Consider the following 27677-nt stretch of genomic DNA (forward strand, 5'->3'; position numbering starts at 1 on the left):
TTTTGACTCCTTTTGTATCTTTTGTTTTGATGTTGTCTTACTCATGGCCCTGTTCCCTCACTTTTTTCACTCTCTGTGTTTGTTTCTCCCCCCCCTCTCTTTCTCCCCACATCTCCCTCACATTGTGGTTTCTGAGTTCATGTCTCTGTTGAGTTTGGCTTCCCAAAGTCCTTTCTCCCCCACCCGGATTTGGAAAACTGCGGTAATGCTAGTATTCCTATTTGTTTTCCTGACTGATGGTTGTGGTTGGCTGGGACGTGTGGCAAGGGAGTGTGTGGTTGGTCTCTCATGTCAAACTGTCTTACTGAGTGAGAGGAACTGGGTACACAGGGTTTATTAAAGACCATTTAGAGAAGTGCATCTCGCATAGGCCAGTGCTTGAGTTTTTTTTTTTTTTTTTTTTAAACAGGGATATGATTTCCTTGAGTTGAATTCTGAGATACTAACTTAACACATGCTAGGAATTGAGGGAAAATGGAATGAATGGAGTGAATATCAGTAAAAAACATTCTCAGGATTTATTGTTGAAAATATAGTGTAAATATTTATATATATAAAAATTCAACTGCAGTCATGTCAGATAAAGCACAGATTTCTTTTGGCAATTGATAGCCACCATAAAGCATTATGTACACTTTATATACTGTAACATCTGAACTCCTTAAAGCACAGATTACAGAGGTCGTTTGCTTGAAACTGCTGTTGCCACATTGCAGCACAATTTGTCCTTTTCAACTGAAGTGTAAAAAGTACTGGCATAGGACAAGCTTAAATTGAAGACAGCGAGGACATTAAGGACTCAAAAACAGCAGGAGGCTGTTTGTTCCAAGTGACCCTTGGAACCTAAGGGCTTGAGCGTTTTCTACTTGTAACTTGGCTGAAGCAATTCTTACCTCACGTCCCTGCTTAAAAAACAGCCATGATATGTGGTTCACTTAGTTTTTACACCATATACATATATCAATAGTTCTATACTGTGCAAACTGCAACTATTAATAATCCCTTAGGGCCAGCAGAAGGTATCCTTGAATATATTTGCACACATACACATTTTTCGTTCTTTTTTTTTTTCTCTTGCTTGAGGTCAATTCTGCATGTCTGTGTGTGTACTTGCATGCTGGTGTTTTACATACTCTGTACAGTAAATTAGTGATTGACTTCTGTTTTTTTCTGTGTACAAAAGACCAATCTGTATGTTCACTACCATGCAAGTAAAAAACATTTTTGCTTGTCTCATCTCAAAAGACAGAAGACGCACAGAATATTCATTAACAATCCCTTGATAAATAACATACAAGTTATTACATTTTGGGAGCCAGCTTCCCAACATTTTCTCTGTGATCATATTCAAGATTTTGATTCAGTCAAAATCCCCAGCATCCATTTCTCTGTATTATGACATCATGGTTGATAAATAGTGAAACTATGACCAATGATATTACAAATTCACTCAAAGAGCTATGTGACACCTAATGTCCTGTACAGGTTCATACATGGAAGAGTAGGCTGACGTCAAACAGACAGACCTATCTACAGTGTCCATGGTAACACGAAAGAGAGGCCCACCTCCCTTCAGGCCCAGTCAGGCGTCTAGAACTCTTCCTCTTCCTCACCACCAAGGAGGTCATCCTCCTTTCACTTAGCTTCCTGGATAAACCTCTAGGGTATTACCACTTCCCGGGGATGGGCGTGCCACACTCGTACCATCCCACATATGTGACATGTGACTTCCCCCCAATCTCTCCAAAGTGGACCGGTTCCTGTCGCATCGCTCTGAAGAACCCTGGTACAAAGAGACAGAGAATCAATGAGCCTACGTGAAGTGAGAACTGAAAGGATAAGTGAATGGTTGCATCAGAAATACCTGATCTGCTGGGAAGCTGGTCAGCCAAGAGCTGGGTGCCTGTCCGTCCATCCAGGAAGGAGTCGACAAACTGACAGTGGTCCTCACCATGCCCTGTCTGATCTCCAATGTTGTAGAACTTCCCTGTGGATGTGGAAAGGAAGGGAATTTGGGTGCATGGTCATTAGAAACTGAACGGTCACATGTTGAAATGTTGAAATCTTAAAATGCAGATAATAGTTAACACATTAATGAGCAAACTACCGTTAAGTGAGTCACTCAGGTAGATCTTGTATCTCAGAGAGTTGCAGAGCTGGATGCCAACAAACTTGCGGTACCAAGTCCTCTTCACATACTGCTTTCCATTGCACTCCGAGTAGGCATCGGCTTTAAACGGGAACTGGGTCCAGATGGCATCTTTTCCTGTGAGATGGATAATAGGGGTGAAGGTTTAATCCATGTGGTCCATTTAAACAGCACGCAAAACGCTTTGCTGTGTAAAGAAGGGAGGCTTCATCATTAAAACAATTTCATTTGGCCGAGACGCACTGATAAATAGAGAAAACTCAAACATTCACCTGAGACATTCTCGCTCACTCGCGGATCCGCTGCAGACGGGAGATGAAGTGGAGAGGAAGTGTTGAGTTGCAAAGAATCACATCATCAGAGGAACTTAAAATCATCACGCTCATGGAACATCTTGATTTGTAGTGCTACATAAACTCTGACTTGTATTACAGCCCAACTGGCCCCAACATTAACAGTGTTTAGACCCAAAAGACTGGGCTTTGATTGCACAAAGGCAATAGGCCAATTAATTAAAGCATTACCCCTGCCAGTGCTATCATCACAAGTGAAATGTGAGTTGTGCATCTTAATCAGTGTGAAATGAGCTCAACGGCAACCATTTTATTCAAATGGAATTCACCAAAGTGCTCTGTCACCATTACAGGGAGGTGCACGTGTAATGCACCTTGGGAAATGTCTGGGGAGCGGACTGAACCCCTGGGTCTCAGTCAGGCCCCAGAGCCAGATAAGCCTTGGAAATCAAGAGGCCATGCTGAAATCATTACGCTAACAACTGCGTAATTGCTCACCTTCTGAGAGTCTAACCTACGCTAATCACAGCCTGAAAATTAGCAACATACACAACGGCAAAGCTGTGGCTTCAGCTCACAACTAATTAATCCCACATTTAACAACAAACACATGTTATCAGGGATTTTCTCTGGCATGGTTCAGTGGATGTGCGGTGGGGGGAGGCGGGGTGTAAGCCTTACCTGACTCAGTGCTAAAGGAGACGGGGTCAGTGGAGGGTCCCGATCCCAACTCATTCTTTGGCGTCACTTTGAATTCATAACTGAGAGGAAAAAATGAGAGGCAAACAATTAATTTTACTACTACCTACAGTTCCTATTGGCCCAGACGTGATTTTACTTTGGAAGGAATGTCCAAAGAATCCAAATGTGCACGAAAAGCATGGAACAGAAACCTCGGTTGCTGTTGTTCACTGTAATCTTAACTTTGTGCCGTTTTAAATTTGAATTCCTCCCCTCTCCAGAGCTGAGACACTTGATATTTTTATGCCCTAGACAGCCTTGACAATGGGTCACCACACACACACACACACATGCACACAACACAAAACTAATGATTCTTCCATGTGCTATGTTCAGATGTCTTGGCAACCCTCTGCTGGGCCAGCAGACCCAGCCCAAAGGAAGGTTCTGGTGAGTCCTGAGACTCCAGATGCTCGCTATAACCGAGAGTAATTAAAAACCCAGTGACCGACTCCACCCAGCGTTACTCATCTTTTGTCTTACTTTTGCCATTCTCTGCGTGCATAGAACAAAAAAAATAACCTGATTCTCTGCAAGGGCTTCGAGAATACAAGAGATTTCAGCCTGTAAAAATGTGTTTGTAAAAATATGTTCACTGGCTATTTAATACTCTTGTCGAGGTGTACTAAGGACGTTGCTGGTGTGGTTCAAGCGTTAAAGTTTATATGCACGCTCTTATGCAAATATAAACCTGGTGTTTGCTTTCAAGCTGAAGAACTGCTGGTGAACAATGGAAACACATACGAGGGATTGCACACACAGTTTGTCCTTCTTCCTGCATTGCTACCCAAGTGCTTTTCATTTCTCTAGCATTCTTTAAAAAAAAAAAAACTGCAGCCATTATCATGTCTGGCCACGTCTTTCCTCTATTTTTGTGAGTTATTTACCTGCTCTCTGGTTTGAGATTCTCCACAGCTGTGTGTGTCTGGTTGGTTGTCAGTATGGACACCTCCTCTCCATTGGGCCCTTTAGTTTTCGATACAACCTCATACTCTGACAAAGAAGCAGAAACAGTCCCCAGTGGTGTTATTACCACCGCAAAAACACATTTTAACGATGAACAACTGGACATCAACAAACTCCTTAATATGTTAGCAGTGCAACGTTAAACTACAAAACACCAGTTTCAACAGTGCATGACATTTTAACGAGAGCGATGTGAAAATTTAAGACAGAGCAGAGATTTGTGGATGAGTCCAGCAAGGCTGCATTTACAAACATGGCCTTGAGCATCCAAACAGCATGCTACTTTATATGAACACATAGCATGATTGAGCGCAGATGGAGTTCGATAATACATTACAGACTCATTACGCTTTAACAGAATCCCGTAAACTCTTTATCTTGACAGGTTTTGACTTGTCCATGACAAAACCCGTTGTTACTTTTATAAACACGGTTTCGCTGAACCTCCACATAAGAGTGTTCATTTTCAGTGACAAAATAAACACATGCTCAGTCAGTGGATTCACTCATTTTTTTTTTACACTGTAAAACTTCACCACCTCCATTGCACGTGGTGTACCTTTTGTTTCATTGTCTGATTTCTCCCAGTCGAGGATGACAAAGGACGGGCAGCCCTCGACTGTAACCACAGTGAGGTTGGAGGGCGGCACGCGAGGCGGACCGGTCACATTCTGCTCACCGCCCTCCTCGTCAGGGAAGTAACTGAGGGAGGAGGTGATGGAGCACGGCTCATCCGGCTTCTTATCTGTCTTGTAGATCACATGGGGAGCTGTGGAAAGGTAAGACAAGAGTTGAAATACCTCAGTGCTGCATTTACAACTTCTGTGTGACACCTTTATATCGAAATGATCTGCAATATAGTATAATTAATTACCTACGAACCGCTTCTTGCCCATGGCGTCTACCTCTGACGCAGGCAAAGAGCTGAATATAGAGGAGTTTTCAAACATGTCAAAGCGGCTGCCTGAGAGGAAACGGGAGAGATGGGATGAGGTTAGTTGGGTATGCCAGCATTTTCTGGCTGCTCTCTTTGTCCTCGTTTTTATTGCTCTGGCCCAGGTTAATGGCCAGCCACCACCTGCTCTGGCCTATATTCATGCTTTCATTCTTTCTATTACTTTTTTTTCGTCGTCTCTCCACCATACATAGAAATAGTCACACATGCATACTGTAAAACTGGCCCACCACAGCACCGATATCTCCTTACATGCATTTACTCGGACTCAAATGCTGCTCCAGTCACTTGTGCTCTCACATTCATTGTCAAGTTAACATATAGATACTCAGCAACCAGGTATGAAACCAGGTAGCAGCTATACTCATTAATGTAACTCATACTGTTGAATGCTGGGGCAGAGGTGGTTGTCTGCTTGCGCTCTTGTTTGGGCTTGGCTGTGACCAGAGGGAATGGCTTCAAGATGGATTCCTTGTCTCCCTGTTTAAGGTCCATGGGTTTATCTAAGGACAGAATAAGAGAAGAGCGAGATCAGCTCTGATCCATCTGCTTTGGCCATTCCCGCTGTGCAACTCAGGGTCCTCTTCCTGGCTGCTGAAAGATCAGAGATCGCTTGTTGCGTAACAAATTTTGAACTCTTTAAAGGGGAAAAGGGGTCGGCCAGAACATAGTAGCTGGCACCGAGGGACGCACAGATACTCAGAACCATGCATTTGCAGATACACACACGCACACACACAAACACTAACACAAACCCAATGGCTGCATGCACACAAATACACGTGGAGCTGAAGAGAGAGAAAAGAGAATGAAAAAATGTGTATGTGTGTGTATCAGAGAGAGAGAGAGAGAGCGGAAGAGAGAGAGAGAGAGATTGTGAGACAGAGAGAGAGGAGGGTAGGGAGGAGGAGAGAGAAGGGGAGAAGGCCAGATAAAAGCTTCAGCCAAAAATGCCTGTTGAGAAGAGCTGTAATGTTTAGACAAATGCGGTTTTGTGCAAGATTATGCAATGTACATTGCAGTGCAAATCGCTTAAACAGTTGTGAGCACATTTGTACTTGCAGAACATGAGATAAGAAGACAGATGCTTAAATGTGGTGTAAAGGAGTCTTCCCCACGGCTTGCTGGGGTAACAGTGATAACAGAACAAGTTACAGCCATGTTCAGTGGTCGCTGTTGCCCTCACCATGGTGACCAGGTTCCCCCACCTGGTTGGGTCTCTTGTTGACAGGAGAAGCACGTGGAATTACAGGGGAACCTGCAGGCTTAGGAATTACAGCTGAAACAGAGAATGGTTGTCGACATTGAAGAAGAGATGTAACACTGAAAATAATTTTTTTTTTTTGTCACTTATTGTAATAGTGCAGCATTTGTGGATGAATGTCACATTTATAGTTTTGTAAACAGGAAGAAATCATAGCAGTGCAGAGGACCGCGGTCACATTGTGTGCTGGAAAATAAGCAACAGCATACAAACACAGACAGAATACAAGCAACAATAGATGACATAAAAGCCAGACAGACTGAATGTGAAATGCAGAAAAGTCACTTGTGAACTGCCGCCACAGTGCAATGCCATGGTCTGTGACTGTGACTAATGAAAACCATCGCCTACTTTTAATAACCTTGAAGCTATAAATCCATGCTTTAACCATTTACCATAAAACTCCCCGAAGAATCACAATCAGGGGAACTTAAAAATCATATGTAGATCCCGAAAGAAAGGTGGCGAGGCCTAATAACTTTTTTAATATCTGATCCTATATATCTCTAATGAAAAAAACTCTTTTCAATTAATTCTCATATAAATCCAAGCCACATTTTCCACAGGCACCGTATTGTTCCTGTTCCAAAGAGAATTTCATGAAACAAAGTATAACCCAGGCTATGAGATTGAGACCAGCTTAGTTTTACTCAGTTTCAGTTTTTTGACAGAGGGAACGAGGGAGCTTTAACAAGACAGGCTACTTTGTAATGAAGACATTATATATGAACTGTCAAACTCTCAATTCTAAATGTGAGGAGTCTCTTTAAAGAGGAGGAGGCATTCTGGGAGCTACGGCACGCAAGATTTCTTCTGCATGTTTCATATCCGAGGTGCTAAATGAGTCCAGCCTATGTGATTCTGGATTCATTTTCCTGAGAACAGTGTCGAGGAGGGTCCCTCCCATCCTCACTTGGCATTCTCTTATCTCAAAGAGTCATTAGTGGTCATTCTCTCCACCAGACCCTACAATCATCCAAACTATCCATCAAGGCAAAGACAGCTCATAAATATTTCTATTGGCTTGTTCAATCTGTGGACCCCGCTGTAACTGACCTCTCCGTGGCTCCCTCTCTAAAAAATAGATCTGTGATCTCTGGCATACACTCCCAAGAGGAACGAGTTGAAGCTATCAAGAAAAACTGAGATGACATCTGCCAACAAGTCTCACTGATTAACACTAAGAATATTTTTTGGAACGCTTCTGGCTCACACAAGGTATAACCATCAGCTAATGGCAAGCACATGCTGACATAAAGCCACACGTATGGTTTCACAGTAATTTAAATGCCAGTCTCAGGACACACAAATAGACGGGCGTAAGCAAAGCAGGAACAAGTGACAGTCTCTGTAGACCTTCAAAGGACTGACGTTATGCAGGAAATGAGCTAAGAACCATGGCACTGTGATGGCAAGGGATGAGACGTCACCATCAATACGATCTGGTCAACGTTCTGCAGTTTCTACAGCGGGTGCATTTGGTCTGCCAAAGCTGAATCTCTGGGGTGCCAAAGCCCTCATTGCTGCATAGTTTATCTAGCTCTGATCCACGAGTTAAAACAGGAGCAGCGGTATGAGCGCTGGTTTTTGTCAGATACTCTCGTATCTAGGTGAGAATGTGAAAGTATACGCAGTGGAAACACAGAGATTTACCTTCAGTCCAGAAAAATATTCTCAGAGAAATGCATACCACTGTTTTACGTCATTGGGAGTGTTGCTTTTGCAACACACACTGAGAATTCATGGATGGACACTGTCCATTACACACCTGCAGTCCACTGAAAGCAAGGCGTTGAAACGAATTCAAGTTGAAATGCCAGCGCAATTCTGAGGTCTATAAAAAATGTCTAAGACACACTCTAATTCTCTTTTGCCAAAAGCACATTTTGCTCCCCCTCTTTTGTATAGAATAGCAGACTGTTGTTTGATATAAAAAGCAATTATAACAATAATAAATGCATGACTAAAAATCCTTTGATGTTATAACATTACACTTCATGAAGGCTGCAGTAAATGAGTTATTTCATATATTAGGTGTTGATTCATCTTATTAAAAAGTGCAAATGGTTGCAAAGCCTTTAGACGGCCTTACAGTCCACTGGCAATTTTACAGTATGTTTGGATATGTGTATAGGGCAGCAGGCAAGATGAGTGTACTTTTTGTCTGTAGAGTTGCTTCCAGAGAGCCTTGCGACTCCTTGAAGACCTCTGAAACCATCCAAGTTTCCAGAAATAACACACACCAGCTGTGACATGGGACTGAAGCACAACCTCCCCTCACAAGTCCAAACAATAAGGAGTGAGAGGAGTGTCACCATCAATACATGTGGTCCAGACGTGGGCTGCATTACTATTTGAGATGGATTCAATTTCTGTGATTAATTGAGCCTGCCAGAATGGAACAAGCGTGATTGACCAAAAGGGACAAACCACAATCACCTCCACTCCGAGCAGTCTAAAGCTCATTTTCAAACTAATTAAAAGTAGTTGGATATGACTTACTTAGGTCTGTTGTGGTAATAACTGCAGGTCAATATGTGCAGTAGACTTAATAAGGTGTAGTAGGTATGCATTTGACAAACACCTGGTGACAAAGAATAAAATATTTGACTTCAGTCTCAGTCAAGTATAGATGCTCTGCATATTGAACGACAAATACCAAGAATGGACACTCATACTGACAGACAGACAAGCTGCCAAATAATAGAGCACAAGATGATTGTGGCAAAAGCACGGGTCAGTCTGTCTGTATAGGACAGGACATAACAGTGCCTCTTAGGTTAGTGGGTGAGGAACACTAAAAGGTGATGATTTTGGTTTGTCTTTACCAGGTTTATCTTTGGGCCACACCACAGGTTTGGGAAGAGCGTGGCCCTTATGATGCGCCCCATCGGCTGTAGAAGGGAGAAGAGGTTCTGTTATAAAGTATCTGCTTGTCTGTTGTGTCAACATGCCAAATGAACACTAACACGGAAATAACACTACGGGGAATGTGATGCAATGGGGATGAACCAAAGGAGTAGAAGGTCAAGAAAAGAAAGATTGTTTTATTTCCCTCTAAATACTCAATGTTTTGTCAGTGAAAATACAGCTGGACAGTTGTTTGTGTTTTCAACCACCTGGTTTTACAGATGTTGTGGATATACACGAGGCATTGGCATGACTTGAAAGCATAAAATTGATCTTTTGACTTTTCCTCACTCTTTATTCGTCTTTAACTCTTTTGTGTGAGGAATTTGTGCAGTGTGTATGTATGCAAAAGAGAGACAGGGTGAGACTGGATGTGGCGGGGTGCTGGCTGCAGAATGCTTGGCTTGGCATGCCTGGTGTAAATGTGGTGTGTCCTAGCCAGTGCTGCGGCCAGACATCCCACAAGGCCAGCAAGAGGGAACGTAAATCATGTTAACGATCCTGACCCTAGAGACGCCACTGCTCTTCGAGGTAAAGGTGTGAAATACACACCAAATAGGAGGGCCTCAGAGGTCACAATTGCGTGGGAGACATAAGCACTGTGAAAAACCAAGGTACTGAGTTGTACCTTTTGTCCATGGAGCTGTACTTTTTTGCCAAAATGGAATTTTTTACAATCTGGACTATAAGAGGAAGCAAAAAAAATACAGAGGGGCGTTGCACAGAGGCAAAGGCAGACAGTGGTTTGGTGTTTAGCTCAGATAACCGTACACATTGAAGCATAATGTGCTCTGTCACTGTGCTAAATCAGGAGCCATGCCACCCAGAGTGATGGTTGTCTGAGGATAATCTGAGGTAGTCATAACAGGAGCAGAAAGAGAAGAAGAAGAGGCGAGTGCTCCATTACCCCCAGGTGTGATGGAGCTGAGGGAGGAGTTGGATGGCCTGCGTGGAGAGAATGGTCTGATGCTATTAGGATTGGAAAAAGGAGACACCCTGGTGTGAGACAGCGTGATGTTTCTGGCTGCTGGAGTAACTGATGAACTAATGGTAGAACGAGGCACTCCAGCAGTGGATGATCTCTGGATGCCAGTACCTAGATAAACAGATAGGAGAGGGGGGCAATTTGACAAGTTAAGCATAATCCAGTGCCAAGCAGGACAGCTTTACCTGGATGGAATAAATGACAGAATACATCAGTGGAAAAAAATGTGCAAGAGCAGACAATGAAATGAAGAATGAAATGACAGAATAAATGAAAATTTGAAACTGTGAGTCAGCTGGGCTGTTCTGGTTGTGAATGGTCAGGGGTGGGGTGAATGTGCTGGGCTGAAAATGGAGGCAAAGATAGAGGCAGGAGTAATGATGCGGTGGAGTGGTGTGGGGAGGGTGGCAGGATGGAGGTGGAGTAATGGGGAAGCAGTGTGTTCATCCAATGGTTTGATGGACAGTTGGAAGTACCACAGAAAGCATTGGGTTCCATGTGGCTTGATGACAACAGAAATGGTAATGGGACAAACTTGTCATCATGTTTACCCTGATTGTTACTACTGGCCTTCTCTGTAGCCAGGGCAGGTCTTGGCAGAGGCTTGCCCTCTTCTGGTGGACTAGGAGCTGTGTGGAAGAAAACTCTATTTATCTGAAGATCTCTATTTATGTGAATATTTATCTAAAGATATACTTGACTTTTAAAGGGGGCATGTTCTACTGATTTTCATAAAAAATGTCCATCTTAATATATCTCTGTAAAGGTGGTAAAGAAGATGTAGTTGTTATGGCTTACAATGTAGCATAGAAAGGTATTTTTGAATATAAGAAATGCCTTCTGAATGTGAGAGTAAACTCACACTTGGTGAATAGACAATTATGGACTCTAATTGGAAGACAATACCAAAGTATGCCACAATTTGCATGACACCTAAGTGGAGGCATCCAAGAGGGTATGTTCATAAAAATGCTGTTACTTCAGCTGATTAATGGGGCAGACGAAAGTGTTTTTGGAGGGGAGGGTACTCATAGGCAAAGATCAGTGGTGATGGCTTGTCTTAAATGGAGATAATCTTTAGGTGCTTGTGGTTTTTAACACCAATCTTGTCTTTCAAGTAAGAGACAAGTTTGCCAGTGTCTCATGGCACACACAAAACAGATTATGAAAACATGTCCCCTTTAAAATATCATTTTACTTTTACTTTAAAATTGATTTTGATTTGCTAATGGGAAAAAGTGGGGTTTTACCCGAAGTCACAGGCTGTCTTGGGGTGACCCTGGTAGGCAGAGAATGTGTCCTGGTCTGAGGATGAGACTGAGGCCCAGGCTGAGGTTGTGATTGGAGTCTAGGTGGAGGATGTGTCTGGGGTGCAAGTTGGGGATTGGGAAGGGTCTGGGCCTCTGGTTGAGACTGAGGTTGGGAGCTAGTTTGAGGATGAGGGTAGAGTAAAGGTTTGGAATTGATCTTTGGTAGAGGTTGTAGTTGAGACTTGGGCTTGGTCTTTGGTTGGACGCTAGCCTGAGGCTGTGGCTGGGGTATAGGTTGTGGCTTGGTCTTTGTGGGAAGTTGTATTTGAGACTTGGAATAGGTCTCTGGTTGAGGTTGTGGACTAGACTTAGGATGGAGTTGGGTTTTTGGTTGGGGCTTAGGCTGCAATTGTGTATTTGGTTGTGGCTGGGTCTCTGGTTGATAGCGTGGTTGGAGCTCAGGCTGGGTTTTGGCCTTTGGCTCAGGTTGTGGTTGTGGTTTGGGCTTGGGCTGGGTCTCTGGCTGAGGGTGTGGCTGGAGTTTGGGCTGGGGTTGGGTCTTTGGTTTAGGTTGTGGTCGGGGATTGGGCCTGGTCTGGAAATGGGTCTCTGGAGGTTGCAGTTGGAATTTAGGCTGAGGTTGTTGTTGGGTCTCTGTTTGAGGTTGTTTTGGGATCTTAGGCCGGGGTTGGGCCTTTGTTTGAGGTTGTGGCTGGTGCTTGGGTTGGGGTTGTGGCTTTGGCTGAGGTTGTTGTTGGGTGTCTGTTTGAGCTTGTTTTTGGATCTTAGGCTGGGGTTGGGTCTTTGGTTGAGGTTGTGGCTGGTGCTTGGTTTGCGGATATGGCTTTGGCTGAGGTTGTTGTTGGGTGTCTGTTTGAGGTTGTTTTGGGATCTTAGGCTGGGATTGGTTCTTTGGTTGAGGTTGGGGCTTGGGCTTTGGTTGAGGTTGGGGCTTGGTCTTTGGTTGAGATTGTGGTTGGGGCAAGGGTTGGGGTTGGATCTTGGGCTGTGGTTGGGGCTTGGGCTGGAGCTTGGGTTGGGGTTGGAGCCGAGGATGTGAATGGGTTGTTGATTGAGATTGTGGCTGGAGCTGAGTCGCTGGTTGCAGAGGCTGGGTCTGGGTCTTTGGTCTAGGCTGGGGCTGTGATGGGGTCTTTAATTGATGTGGTTGAGATTGGGGCTGGGTTGTCACTTGAGGCTGGGGCTGGGGCTTGGGTTTGGGCTGGGTCTTTGATTGAGGTTGCAGTTGAGGTTGGGGCTGGATTGTTGCTTGAGGCTGGGGTTGGGGTTTAGGTTTGGGTTCAGGTTGGGACATTGTTTGAGGTTGGGACGTTGGTTGAGGTTGTGGCTGAGTTGTTGCTTGAGACTGAGTCTCGGGCTTGGGCCTAGGTTCAGGCTTTTCTGTCTTTAGCTGAGGTTGTGTTTGAGGTTGGGGTTGGGTCTTTGGTTGAGGTTGAGGTTGAGGTTGAGGTTGAGGTTGACGTGGTCGCGGTCGTGGTTGTGGTCGGGGCCGAGCCTGCACTGGGGCATGCTCCCCATGCTTCTCTCCATTTGTCTGGGATACTGTCATAGGTGCAATGGTGGTGGGAATGGGCAGAGGAGGGAGAAGCTTGGGAGCTAAAGGGACATCCAGGAAAGGAGGGAGGACAGATCTGGACGGCTCTCCTCTTTCTGGGTTGTGCAAGAAAGAGAAAACATGGCCATGATGGCACATTGTACTGTACTGTAAAATACACTACAAAATATAATCTTCTGTATTATAGGCTCTGACACAAAATGAAGCAAAACAATGTTTATATTATTTACTGAAGCTTATCTAAAAGACTATTAAGCAAGAGATGAAGAGAGATGGAGTACAATAGAAATTATAACAGAGGTGCTGGCCAACAGCTGCTGGCTTCAGATCTCAAAGAGCTTATCCTGGACTAAACTACAAGTTAAAGGCTGATTTCTACCTGGCATGAATGTGATAAAACTGATCCAATTTCAAAGGCAAGCAGCCCATATGGAATTGTTTGCAGTGTAACAACCGTGTTACTATACACAGCCTCAGCTACCAGGCCCATCAGACCTGTGAGTGTGACCATCCAAATCCAATCACAGTCTCTTGAGGCTGCAAGACATGATAGTTTAATGGCTGTTGATGGATCACCATTCCAAATTAATTGTTGGGTTCACAGAGAGAGAGAGAGAGAGAGAGAGAGAGAGAGAGAGAGAGAGAGAGAGAGAGAGAGAAAGTGAGAGAGAGTGAGAGGGAAGGAGAGAGAATGAACAGGAAACCAGAGAAAGCAATACATAACATGGCCTTCCCAGCCTTCAGTACTTCTTTAAGGCCGTGTTGACTCTTGCAAACCTCTGTTCTTACATTTACAAGAGTCTCTGGTGTAATAGTAAATAGTACCTGATGTTCCAGTGTGCTCTTGTATAGAATATTTTGTGTATGGAACATGGTGATTCAATGGAACTGGCCAACCAACCAAGAGCAATAATCATTAAGTAATTATTTCCTTGGTTTGCCCCCTTCATACTAAAATGAACAAGTGTGGCAAAAAAAAAAATGGGTATATCTTATTAAATGTACCATTGAAATAAAAAATGTGGGAGTAGGGGACAAACGACAATGAGAAGATAAGACAAGATGAAAGGCAATATATTAAAAAAAAAAAAGAAAAGAAAAGACACGGCTTAGTTCCTGCTGGAGAGAAGACTGTTGGTTACATGCAGTTTTGTCATGCAGACCCTCTGAGTTGTGCCCGGCTGAAAGCAAAAGCCTCATGGTTGTAATCAGTAAAATGGCTATGAATAAACATCCACAATGAAAGAAAATGTCTGACAGTGAAAGGACACAGACAGTGAACATATATATGATCTCATGGATTCATGTGAGGATGAGAGGGTCATGAACGGATGGACAAATGGCAAAGACATGAGAGACACAGGAAAGCTGAGAAATACAGTGGACAGTTTGTGGGATATGACTGATCTGTGATGAGTTGCGTGAAACAGCAGCACCCACACAAGGTTCTCAGTGTTGGTCAATGGCCATTCTCCCACAGAGAGTGAGAACAGGAGCCAGAAATGTGGTTACTCTACTGTAGATGAATAGCATTCACAACCAGTGACTGCCATTCAGCACTGTTGTCTAGTACAGTGGCCTTAGTGATTTAAAAATTGATTCATGACCCATGATGAAAGTCTGTGATTTCTATCTTGAAAATCAACCAGTTATGTACAGAAATAACTGACAAACATAGCAGAACCTTGTGGCCACATTGTCTGAATTACAATGAAATGCCATGCAGCCAAGGCCACCTACCTTATACTTATCCAAATATCTGACACCATCAGCTGGCTTCCACAGGGTGGGTCTAAATTCTTACTCAGAGCATGCCATTCCTGCTCATGCAGCTCTTTAAAAAACAAGACAAACTCCAGAATCCAATCGGCAAAGCCTATGATTGCACACAGCCAGGCTGAGTGCTATGAAGCTATATGGAAAACAATATCATAATTCACTCTTTACCGAGAGGCTGTTTGGCGGCCAGAGGAATTGTGGGTCCGGGGGTTGACAGAGAATCCTGTTTAGTAGTTGGGGGTGGAGCTGGGGAATATAATATTCATTAGGAGGACTGGGAGAAAGGTTCATATGACCTACAGAATGTAATGAGAAAAACTGGAGTGGACAAAGCAAAGATTTTCAGACAGACAGAAGAGGAGAAGTCAGATAGGAAGGTCAGAGGTAAGGTCAAGAGCATTTTTGACCTGCAAAAATCTCTGATCTTAGCTATAGATCACAAAGATCATTACCAAGAGTTGTCTTTGGGGCTAAGTTCTGGAAGATCAAGAGGGGCAGTCTGCCCTGGGTCCTGTTTTGAGGAACTGAGAACGACAAAGGGAGCTGAGATCAATATCAAAAAGTCAGCACATGGACACTGAAGATATCCTGTAAGGTCCGTGAAAAGGCAGCTTATGTTAAGTTAAACCTGTAGTGTGTACTGGCCTGTACACGGAAACACTGAGTATGACATATCTTGATTCACAATCTTTAATTGCATGTCATCATGGACAAACTATTTCAAGACAGCTTTCCTCGTCACCTGCAATAAATCGGCAAAATTAATATTGTGAAACTGCAGTCGGACTGTACGTGATGAGGTCCTGTGAAGCGATAAATCAATAATGTAGTTAAAAATTTTCCAGTGCTGAGTCTTAAAGTAGGGGTCAGTGAGAAGGGCTGAAACAGACATTTCTGAGCAGTGATAAATCACAATATGCTGTAAAAATTCTGGTGCTGTATTAAACCGGGCTCAGTGGCTCAGTGGGTTTGACCAAAAGGCGTGTCTCAATTGGCTTACCATGGCGAGAAGGAAAGGGGAAGGAACGCGGAGATGACAGGAAGGGTTTCTGGCAAGAGAAAGACAAAGAGACAATGGGAAGGAGACACTTATTAGTCAAAGTTTGTCATAAACAGGTGAATCACAACACATCACATTATAATAGGGTGACCAGACATCCCCATTTTCAGGGAACAGTTCCCTGATTTTATGCTTTTTCCCGACTGGAGTGCACCCTGGAAATGTCCCAGAATCTGCCCCTCTCTGGACAGTACTGGTATCGCCATGTGACGACTTGTGATTTGTAGTTTTTATCTCAAGACAAAAGATTTCTATCCTGTTTGTAAATAAGGGTATATTCCTTTAAGACTTTGTGTTATGAGGAGTGTGATTTTTTCCATTTTGTTCATAGCTGACAAGCACAAAAGTGGAAGACAGATTGTCAGTTTGCAGACTTTGGACCTCGTTTTGTTCAAAAAGATGAGCAAAAGGTGATTAGCAAATGAGCAACACAGCATGAGAACATTTGCAAAAAAAAAATGAAAAAACAAACTAAAGATTACAAAGAAGAATGAAAATGGATAAGAAATCTATATTTATAATTATTAAAATGATATATTTTAATGTCAGGTCATTGATGCTGGATCATCCTCAGAATTCCTGTGTTTTAATTCTTGTGAAAGACTTTGAAAAGCATTTAAGAGATGTCTATTGTATTTCATATTTGTCAGTAAATCACAAATGTCCCCAAATTTGCTCCCAAAAATCTGGTGACCGTACATTATAAGTATGTACAGATATCCATCTTGTAAACTGGCATCCTGTCCCCTATGCATCTTTCTCTCTCTGTCTCTTTCTCCATGTTACATAACTCCGCAGCCTTCTACTCCATGTCGAATCCGTAAACTCCCTGGTGGGCTGCTTGTTATGCCAAGTTTCCCTCTGCAAGTGCCAGTGTTGTGGCTGATGCTCAGCAGCTGTGGTGTTTTATGAGTGAGGGGCCAGGCGCACGTGACCCAACAGCACTGCACAGTCAGAAAACCATCGCCAACAATTCTCCCTCCATCTTTCTCTTCTCAACTCCCCTCCACACCGCTGACCTTTCTCCCTTCATGCTCTCCAACTCTTTTTCTCTGTTTCTTTTTTTTTTTTTTTTTCCACTCCACACGTTAGCTAGCCACTGACTGCTCTATTGGCTTGGTCAGCTCTGGCTCCACTAATGCTGTTTCCATTCAGCAGTTGGATGGAAAATTAATGATGCAAAAAACCATGATACCATCATACACTCACTAAAGCACACAACACAACACTAAGTCTCTAAAGAATATTCCTGCTTGTACAAAATACATCGTGTTCCCTAAATATTTATTTTGAGAAAGAAAAGAAAGAGCACCTGTTCACCCCTGCCACTTGTTTTCCATGCTCATTTCATTTGGCATATTGTATAACCGGTTCTGAACGTCTCCCCAGATTACTACAACAAGCCTATATTTTGACAAAAATCAACAAAAAATCCCTTGTAGTAACTGTAACTAGCTGTAAAAGTTTCAAAGAAATTGAAAATGAAAGTTTCCAACACATACCATAGGCTTCACAGGAAGTGGTTTAAAGGGTTTCTGGATGGGCTTCTCTGGAAATACAATACAAAAAAATGCAAACAAATCAGTATGGTGGAACTAATACAAAGACATGGAACTAATTAAAACCACATCTCAAACATGCTCTGCTCAACATGCGGATCATGATTCTTGATAGAATGAGAGCCGAACTCAGTGGTGAGCCCATGCTAAGTAAACAGAAAGATGGTTTTGGTTCAGTGCATGACTTGACGTTTCCTAGAAGCAACGGCTCAGGTAGCGTACCCCCCATGTTGGTGTTGTGAATGACCGGCATGCTCCACGCTCCACTGCCATCCTTAGAGTTGGGCTGGACCCCAAACTCATAGGCTGTGTTGGGCTTCAGGTTGTCAATGACGGTGTCACTGGTCGGACAGGTCTGATAGTTCCACTTCTTGGTCCTCTCACGGTAGCGCACGGTGTAGTGTCTGAACCAAAGACAGAGCAAAACAGAACATACAGACTATTGTACGGATATCACAGCTTATTTAACTATTTCCTTCGTTTTTGCATAGCACCTCAGTAAATCTCAACTGGTATGTGGCACAAACACTGGCTGAGGTTTCCACTCAGGCCAGCCATGCAAAAAGCCATAAAAACTGCACTATATGTATTCATGGCACTGCAGAAATTTCCATCTTAACAAGTCACCGACTGTTTCATTGCGACATCTTGAAGTGCAGACTTGTCCAGTCAGGCTGTGAGTTCCTAACGCTAACTGTTGCAAAAGGAGCAGTGTGTGTTTTGATTTTTATTTCCTCATTCAAAGGAAACAATAGATATGAAACCAAAACAGGATTTATTCCAGGAAGCAAGGCAAGTCAAGCTTTTCCAAATTTTTTTTCCCCACTGATTGAGAGGAGGAAATGTGTGTCACTTCTGCTGTGTGGGCAGACTCCTCTCCTAAACACCTGTGTGCACTCCCTGTCCTGTTCCAGTGCTCAGTAACCTGAGAGGCTTAAGGGAGTCGTATACTGTTTATACCAAGTTATGGTAGATTCTCTGCACTGTGAGTGTGTGTGCACGTGTGTGTGTCCATGTGTGTGTGTGTGTGTGTGTGTGTGTGTGTGTGTGTTTGTACACTCAAGTGTATATGCATGTGTGGGTGCCTGCATGTGCCTGTGTGTGACTCATCTGTCCTCCATCTGTTTTAAACTATTTTACAGTCAGTGTACATGAAATGGAAAGATTGAAAATGAATCTTCATGAATTGTTGTGACTCACTGCTCTTATGGCACATCTGTGCATCTGCCCTGTCTCTCTGTCTCTGCTGTGTGACATGACGATCCAGCAAATGTCTAGAACAGGAACACTCACTGGTGTGAGGACAAGATCTCACAGGCCATCCAACTACCCTGACTTAGCCAACGCTCACTGGTATGATAGTATAACTTACTCACTTCTGCCAACATCAGCACATGGACATTATCACCAGAGACTCTCCCCATGGTCAGAGTTGTGGCTAATTGTCTGAGTGAGCACACAGCTAAATGAAAAGCAGTTACCAGGGTCCACGAATAGATACTGTAACATTTTAAGCAAAACAAAAACAAAACCAAAAAACTCTTGCCAAGAATGTGCAAACCATTCACAACAAAATGCATCAATGAGGCTTATCTTCTCTATTAGACTGACACTATGTCTTGAAACTGTTTGGTTCTCTGAATAATGCCAGTTTATTACTATGCAACTTCTCCCTCCGGGAACTTCTGTCAGCAGAACTGACAGGTAAACAGGCTCCAGTGTGAAGTAATACAGCTGCACTCTTAAATGAGCAAGATATTTACAAGATCTATGGCATCAGTCTAATGGGAGTAATATGCATTGGAATACATTGTTGCTGCATCTTGTAGATGATTTAAACATCCGTGTGTGTGTGTGTGTGTGTGTGTGTGTGTGTGTGGTTTGACAAGCACCAGACCCTGCTGACTGCTCTTCACCCCGCTACCTACTCAATCAGACAATTAGCCACAACTTTGACGACAGGGATCACCTCTGGATAGAATAGCAACATCACGAGTAACAAGTAAGTCATATATGTGTCACATAAATCCAACCTATTGCTGTGAGCTTGGATGTGTATGTGCAGGTGTGTGTGAGTGTGTAAGCTCACCCATCCTCAAGGCAATCATTCATGATGTTGCCCTCATAGGGAGTCTTCAGCAGGGTGCCCCAGGACAGAAGCACTGAAGTGGGCGTCACAGACCCAATGACCAAATGCAGTGGCTTTTCCAATTCCACTTTACCTGAGGGGAGAGGAACAACTCACTTCAGTGTCCATATCCACCTCTATACCCAAGTGCTCATGTTTCATTTTGCCCTAAAGTATATCACTTTATTTTTTTTTCTACCTGTGCACTGTTTTTTCACATCATTGGTTGGGATGGGCTGGACGGCGATGAGGTACTTGGGCTCGGCGTCTGAAAACAAGCACAGGGACAAACTAGAGGTTAGCTCTGTGGAATGAATGTATGTGATAACATGAAACAGACCAGGGCATGACACATGAGAGGCTGAGGCTAAAGGCCAAGAGGCTGGGGCCAAGAGGCACGGAGGAGAGTAATAAGGATCTGGGTTGTTACTGGAGGACAGGGACACTGGAGCGGTCCACGCCGAGCCTGCACAGATGTGCTGCTGTCTCTCAGGGAGGCCCAGAATCAAGCCATGACTAACTGGATCGAAATCTATGCACACATGTGTCGTCGCACTGCGCTTCTTCTGTCTCACAGCGGAGGTAGAATATATCATGGTTGTGAAATGTACAAACACGTAAACAGTCTTTCCTACCGATCTCAGTCTCATAGGGCTGTCCGTTCTCAGGCAGCTGGATGAACTGCTTGGAGAACATGCTGCTGCCGTAGCCCAGGATGTAGCCCTCCAGCTTGGTGTCCGGGTTGGGACGCAGAAACTTCATCACGATGGTGTCTCCTGTGGCGTTGATACGCACCTTCATGTTCTGACGTCTCACTGGGGAGGACAAGACACATTGTTCCACTTAGTCTCAAAGTCTGTTTTTGGCGACACAGAACGAATAGCTTGTGAGGCAAAGTGCATGTATATGAATCGACTCTAATAATCCGCACCTTGCCGGGCTGCACACTTAACGCCATCTCCTCTGCCATAACAATCCTATAACTCTCCCACAGGTACACACTTAGGAATACATGCAGTCAAAGCAGACAGCTAATGGCATTTCACTGACTGGTTTAATTGGTCTACTGGGGTATAACTGTTAGTGAATGTTCGAGTTTTTTGAATAGCGGTGATTGTATTAAGCATTCAGAACACGGACAGAGGTGCCTAAGAACACATTTTTATTGTGAGAACATTACTTTTATAGACAGAGCAAAAATCAAGGATCTGACACTTACAAGCATCATAAACTACGTATGTTGCCTCTTCTATGAGGTGTTAGTGGGCACAAGGTATGTCTCGACTCTCTGAAGTGGCTTTGAAACGGGCCTAATGTCATTGTAAAACTAAACCTGTAAACACTTGTTATAAGAAGCAGAAGTCAGGTAAGCCAGCAGCAAGCTTGCGTCGGTATGACCAGAAAACAGTATAAAACAGAAAAACGCTTAAAGCCATTCGCACACGTACTCCAACCAATCAAATCGTCTTCCAAGCAACTCGAGGTTCCCTGCCAGACTTGACTTCTTGTCAGTACAGTCAGCCCAAGTCCAAATCCCCAGTGTTTGGGGCCAGAGGTTAGATGAGGATACACACCAGAGTAATCCTGGGCGCTGACAAGCTACAGACAAGCTGGTATTTACTATTCAAGGGCAATTTTTGAAAACCTGACTTGTATTTACTGAGTGAGAGACGTGACATCATGACTGCAGCATGGTGTGTTAGAGCGCAAACTGCAGAAAGCTGCTTGGCAAAGTCTTAAAGGCAAAAACAGAAAGGAGCAAATCAGAAGTAGGTGAGAGAGTGGCGAATTTGAATATCTTATCCCACTTTCGACAATAGAGCTTAAAGCAATGCTCTGTTTTTATATCGTGGCTTGTACTGTATTAACTGCAGCCCATATCCTTGGCTCAGATTTCAGAGTTAAATGAAATAGTGGAACTTTGTTTGAGGCATCATGCCAGCAGCTGCCACAGGCCAGCACAGAGACAGACAGTGAAAGAGGGGGGAACCCCTGGATTTGAAAATACTCTCGTGCTTTTCCAGTTGCGTGTTTCCTATCAAAACTGTATTTGTTTTGTTTCTATCCTTCAATATTTCCGATCAAACAATAGCAGGACCGACTCTAAGGAACAAGGCTCTGAGTGGATGAAGCATTAGCAAATTTCTGGCAGCACTTTTAAAACTCCAATACAAGCAAACACTGGCTCAGTCCCACATCAGCCCTGTCCAAAGCCTGGCCATTTGGCCCACACACCGTTCAGGGACTGTTAGACTTATCAGTATTTCCAGAGTAAAATGAATAAAGGTTTAGGAAACGATCCAGTCACAAGCCCAATAATCAATCAACTACAAAGGCAAACGATCGACGGCGCTAACCAGAAAAGATTGCCAAGTCATCAAGTCACCAAGGCACATGTCTGCGTGTTTACGTGTACATACCCGCATCAAATTATTTGAGATCGTAGCGTGTTTGTCATACGAACGATGATGTAAATGGTTTTGACATAACAAGATAACTTTCCTCCCTCATGACCTAAAGGATGGGGTTCATTTCCATGGTAACAAGAGAAGTTAACATGACCCGAAAGTAAATGCTTCATTGAGGCTGGAGGCCAAAGCTCTGTATGTATTTATCTCTTGTCAAGACCGTATGAGTAACCCACTTAACAGCATGTAGCCATGACTGACTCCAAGCTTGCCCTTATGACCAATCCATCACAGGGAATTCCTTAGAGCTACAAAAATCCTATTACACAACGATACACAATAAATCAGCGTTTTAATAAAAATCATCTGGATGACATTTACGACAGTTGCACATCTCTGTACATCCCTGAGATATCCCCAGGCTGAAGATGTAGAAATATCTGCCGAGATCAGGGCATGCATATGTTAGTTTGTACTATGAGAGTATTACAGTGGAGACGAATTCCTTCACTAAATACACCATGACATAAGCAGTTGTTTCCTCCACTCTGGTATAGATGGAGTATATAGCTGGTCAAACCTATTCCAAGTCAAATGTAGAGCATTTTAAAGTGCTCTCTTGCATAGCAAAGCTGCAGGATATTTCACTAATCACAAAAAGGATCCTCATTGCAGTGAAAAACATTAAGCATTCCCATTGAGATGCTTATGGGATAAGCTCAACAGCAATATAACCAATCTATCAGCAATTACAGTAACAGCAAATTCATCAATCTGCCAGGAGTCAGCCAATAACCGCGTCAGATGATACAATAAACAATGCCACATCACTCAGTCAACACTTCATCCTTTCACTCGTGCTGTTTTGAACTCAAAGCCAGAGAGCGTGATCCTCCTGGCCTGAAACGGAGAAACACCCTCTTACTGGAAAGACCAACTGGAAATACAAACTGAAGGCAACTGGGCTATGGAGAGACAATCTTGGCTCATCAGCGGTGATGGATGGTCCTCCGGGAGAGGGAGTAGGTTAATAGGGTTGTCAGAGTATGAGATCAACACACCCTGCCTGTTGCAGACTTCAATGAGAATCACAGGCAATTTTCATTTCAGTGTTAATGAGATTTTTGTGTTTATATGCACAGTCTATACACATTTTTGTGTGTGCATGTGAGTGTGTGGCTTTTTACATGTTGATTTAGACCTTGCTGTCTCATTCTGCCAAAGTATAGTCTCCCTCGGCAGCTTTCACAAGCTGCACTGTCTTCGTATGAATCCTCTGTCCTGTTTTGGTTCAGAAGATGAGGAGAAGGGCATTGAAGCAAATGCTCTGAGAATAAATACAGTGAGATCATCTTAGGACTTTCCATTGAGGCTATGTGTGAACTAATGAACTATAAATATCCAAAGCGAAGCCTCAAATGTCCTGGAACACGACTACAAGGCTTGTTTTGTTTTGAATCACACAAGTATGGAATGGAAAAGAACTGTTTCTTTTTGTTGAGATTAATGCGGTAGTTTTGGTGGATGGAAGTGACACAAAATAATGAAGTCATGTCAGGTTGTGTTGAGTCCGAACAACCGAACATAGCAGCTGACTGTAAGTCCCACTGACCAAATAAGGATAAAAACTCTGTAAACTGTACCAGTATATTGTCTAGCATCATATATCACAAACTTCCATATATTCCACAAAATACATTAAGTTGACTAAAGCCCCCAGCTCCCAAAATACACACACACACACACACACACACACACACACACACACACACACACACACACACACAAAGCCATTGCGTGCACACAGCTTAGAGCCTCAGAGTGATTTTACACAGCTCTGGCATATGTTGGCCTCTCAGGTTTCTGTCCTGGGACAGGAGAGATGGAGAGGGACTTGGCGCCCCACGCTGGAGAGAGAGAGGGAGAGAGAGAGAAAGACAGAGATGTTTTATAATCCTTGGTAAACCAATCACTTTCATTTAAGGTGATGAAGTGTAAAAATCTCACTGAGCCCCTTGCCAGCATGAGCGGGGAGGGATTGAAATGATTTAGCTGGTGGACGAAAACAAGAGACACTTCCCAAGGCCCATTTCTCTGAACAACAACAAAACTGACCTATATTATCCCTAATGGGAATACCCTGAATAATTTAGCCAAAGTTATATCTACCTAATATCTGTTGTAACAGAGTGCACGCCTCTTTCACCCCATCTTCAGCTGGAAGCATCACGCCTCTCTGGCTCACAGAGAGGGGGTGGTAGCTCTCACCTCGCTACCCCAGTGGGGAAGAGACGTGCCTGGGATTGTACTCCCACATTCCCCCCTGCCTTGGCTGGTTCCACGCTGGTCCCCCTGCTCTCACACTATATCTCTCTCTTGTCAGATTCGACTGAGCAACAGCTGTTTTCCCTTCCCCTGTGGCGCAACTCCATCACATCCCTCTCCTCCTTCAGTCAGTCTCTCCTGTCCCATATCTGTCGCCAGCCATCTTTCCATCTCGCTGACCCTTTTTCAGCTTCCCTGAAATCCTTTAAATTCATCTCTCTTGTCCTCCCATATGCTGTCATTATTCCATCTTATCTCTCCTTTTCCTTGTCTCCCTCCTCCGACATAATTCCTTCTCATCATTACTCTATACAGGACATGAGGCCATGTTTTAACTGGCACCACTGTATGTTGTTAGGGGAGCTTAGTTATCAGGACATGTGTTATTTGGAGTGACCTGATAGCAAATATTCACTTAAGTTACACGTGGTTCGACTCATTCAAATACATGATAACTGACTCATAGGTGTCATATTGATTTTAAGGGGTGAAATATGTAAAAATGCAATTAGGATATAAGCAGCAGTAAAAAAAAAAAAAAAAAAAGAAGAAAAGAAAAGAAAAGAAAAGAAAAAGAAAGAAAGAAAGAAAGAAAGAAAGAAAGAAAGAAAGAAAGAAAGAAAAGATCGTCAGCAAATTCTTAGAGCTATCAAATCTGACCTAACAAAATAATCTTAAAACTGTGACCCACGAAAGTAAACACACATGCATCTCTATCACGTAAGCAACACCGGTATCATTACGTAACACATTTCCATCTAAAAGAGTGATCCAAAAACAAACACAGAGATACAGACCTTAAACTGTCCTCCCAGAGCAAAAATACACATACAGTCTTTTATCAGGCTCCCAAAGCTGCACACTGTGATTTATCTGCGAGCCAAGTTCAGCTAGCTGCACGCTGGAAACCATTTAGGAGCCAACCTTTTCCACTGTGCTTGCTTCTTCATGCAGGCTGAGCTGTGCTCACTTCAAATCACTTTTATTACCATCACAGTCTTCAAACGGGCGCCCAACTTTAATTCACAGAAAACAGTACGGCTGTGATGTAGGGAGCTAGTGTGTGTGTGTGTGTGCATGTGTGTGAGCACTCAGCAGGTGGGATAATGAGACAAGATGGATAACGCTTGTGGAAAATATGGTGTTTTCCAAGACTGTTTTGAGAATCCTAATCAGAGATAGAAGTACAGTACATACATAAATACAGCTTTATCCACCTATTAAGGTTGAATCTGTTATCCTTTACGGCACGCTCGTAAAACGAACTTGCTTGTGGAGATGAAGGAGTGTGCGGTTACCTTTGAAATGAGGATAGAAATACACCACAACAGCACGCTGTGTTTTCTAGCTCTTAACTATTTGTGATCATCTGCATCTGCGGCATGAGAAAATTCTACCACTGTTGATCATGTGGAACCCTTTCAAAACCCACCACATAAACCAAAAAACAAGAAGGCTGTTTTTCATAAGCCCTGAAAAGTTCATATTATGGAGATACAAGGTTTTCATTAGAAGGCTACAATACATCTTTGGTTTAAATTAAAAGTCTCTCTTCAGGTGGCTTGACGTAAATCCATTAATGAGCGCTGTAATATGCATCTTTATTGAAACAATAAAAGGCCTCTTGCCAGAAGCAATGAATTAAAGTAATTAGCTAAGTTATAAACTAGACAGATTGTCTGTCTTATGGGCACAGTTCTGGGAAAGCCGCCCCACCAGGCTGTCTACAAGCCTGACCCCCTAACCCTCCCCCAACCTGAAAACACTTTCATTAGACACTGTAGACCCTGACTGACCTATTTCTCTGTGCCTGCCCACCTCATATAAGCAAAATGCTGATAAACCACATGGATTATAAAAGCAGTGCTCACACAGCTCCAAATCTATATGGGTTTGAGTCCCCGGGCAGGTGGGCCTGGGGATGAAACTTCCCACACACAATGAACAGTGAACACACACACACACACATTGGGCTACATAAAACAGTGATATAGGGCACAGCTTGCTTTGTTTCCTGGACACGCAAAACAAGTGTCTGGGAAACACGGGGAGGAGCTACATTATGGCCACAGACGGTCACAGGTCAGATATGCAAGCTGTAACATAGAACATCTGTCACAAGACAAACTTTATGACAGATAGAAATTAAACATGTTTGTCTTTTTTTCATTCTTCACCACAGTTGCTTAACAAAAGTATGTGCAAAACAGCCTCGTAAACAAATGATCAACCAACCACTGTCTCAATCTGATAAACCACTCAACCCAGCAATATAATCCCATTCCTCAACACCCAGTCAGAGCTGCTTCCTCACTCAGATCTTCCCCTATCATTACATCTTATAATAACAAAAAACCTCACAATATGCTTGCTCAAACATTGCCCAATATCACTGCCTCCCCCCCACACCTCTTTCCCCTCCTTTTTATGTCTTAAATATGTTTGTCTTGATGAATACCTTCACAATCATCTGCAGCAAATCCAATCCACCTGACTAACAGCGGCAGCGTCACAACATATGGTATTGAAATTCATTCATTCATTCACTGTTTTTCCACTTATGCCTATGGAGGATCACAGGGGGACTGGGGCCTATCCCAGCATGCATCGGGCAGAAGGCAGAGAAAACAGTTTGGAGGGTCGCCAGTCCATCACGGAGCGGACACAGATCACAATAACAGTAACACTCACAGTCACATATATGGGGGATTTAGAGTCTGCAAGCCTCCTGACTTGCATGTCGTTGGCCTGTGGGAGGAATCTAAAGCACCAGAGGAACCCCGCACACAGAAGATCATTTAAATATCACAAAGAAAGAACCAGGGCTAGAAATTGAACACTGCTAGTCACTGAGCTACTTAAGTTTATCTCCGTAGATGTCAGTAACACTAATAAGTATCACCTACCTCTGCTTCTGCGAGCAGCCGAGGGGCCGGACAGAACCATGCCGGCGATGAAGACCATGAGGATGAGGACCAGCAAGGTGTGCGAGCGCTGCATCATCACCGCCACTGTGCTCTCTGAGTCTCAGGTGCAACAAGCTGCTGCTGTGGCTGATGCTGCGATGTGGATGAGCTCAGCACAGCTCAGAGGACCTCTCACAAAAGGAGTGAGAAGCACCTCACCAAGACAGAAACAAGAGGGAGGAAATGACTCAGCACTGCCTTGGTGATTTGATCTTTGACAGCAGGGTGAGTGCAGGGCGAGCAGGGGAGCGAGGGAGGTGGTGAGGAGAGTCTGGCAGGTCTGGTTGTGTTGCAGCTGCTGTCTGAAGTGGCTGGACTACTTCTCTGAGCTGGTGGCTCTCAGGACTAGTGCAGCTCACTGGA

At 43.6% G+C, this 27677-nt stretch overlaps 1 protein-coding gene across 3 annotated transcripts; it reads right to left on the minus strand.

The window, feature by feature from the left end:
• Positions 1-687: 687 nt before the first annotated feature.
• On the minus strand, positions 688-27677 carry abi3bpa (ABI family, member 3 (NESH) binding protein a). 3 transcript variants are annotated; one of them, XM_030081679.1, is made up of 21 exons: positions 27255-27677; positions 20251-20430; positions 19815-19883; positions 19577-19709; positions 17710-17891; positions 17431-17477; positions 15869-15917; positions 15321-15392; positions 15037-15114; positions 10186-10374; positions 9197-9262; positions 6291-6383; positions 5488-5607; positions 5024-5113; positions 4709-4918; positions 4071-4176; positions 3124-3203; positions 2422-2451; positions 2108-2266; positions 1865-1987; positions 688-1783 (listed from the first exon to the last, which is right to left on the minus strand). In XM_030081679.1, the coding sequence occupies exons 1-21, from the start codon at positions 27349-27351 to the stop codon at positions 1668-1670; spliced, it is 2289 nt and encodes a 762-aa protein (XP_029937539.1). In that variant the 5' UTR covers positions 27352-27677; the 3' UTR covers positions 688-1667. The 3 variants fall into 3 exon arrangements, with proteins under 3 accessions (XP_029937539.1, XP_029937541.1, XP_029937540.1); XM_030081681.1 differs by lacking the exon at positions 15037-15114; XM_030081680.1 differs by lacking the exon at positions 9197-9262.

This window comes from Myripristis murdjan, chromosome 21 (assembly GCF_902150065.1).
Source record: "Myripristis murdjan chromosome 21, fMyrMur1.1, whole genome shotgun sequence".
In the NCBI taxonomy this organism is placed as follows: Eukaryota; Metazoa; Chordata; class Actinopteri; order Holocentriformes; family Holocentridae; genus Myripristis; species Myripristis murdjan.

Coding starts and splice junctions, on each gene's coding strand:
- abi3bpa (XM_030081679.1), bottom strand. CDS start 27,351: ATGATGCAGCGCTCGCACACCTTGCTGGTCCTCATCCTCATGGTCTTC. Junction 19,710..19,814: donor TGTGAAAAAACAGTGCACAG/GTAGAAAAAAAA, acceptor CTCTCCCCTCAG/GTAAAGTGGAATTGGAAAAG. Junction 10,375..15,036: donor GGCCGCCAAACAGCCTCTCG/GTAAAGAGTGAA, acceptor CTGTTTATCTAG/GTACTGGCATCCAGAGATCA.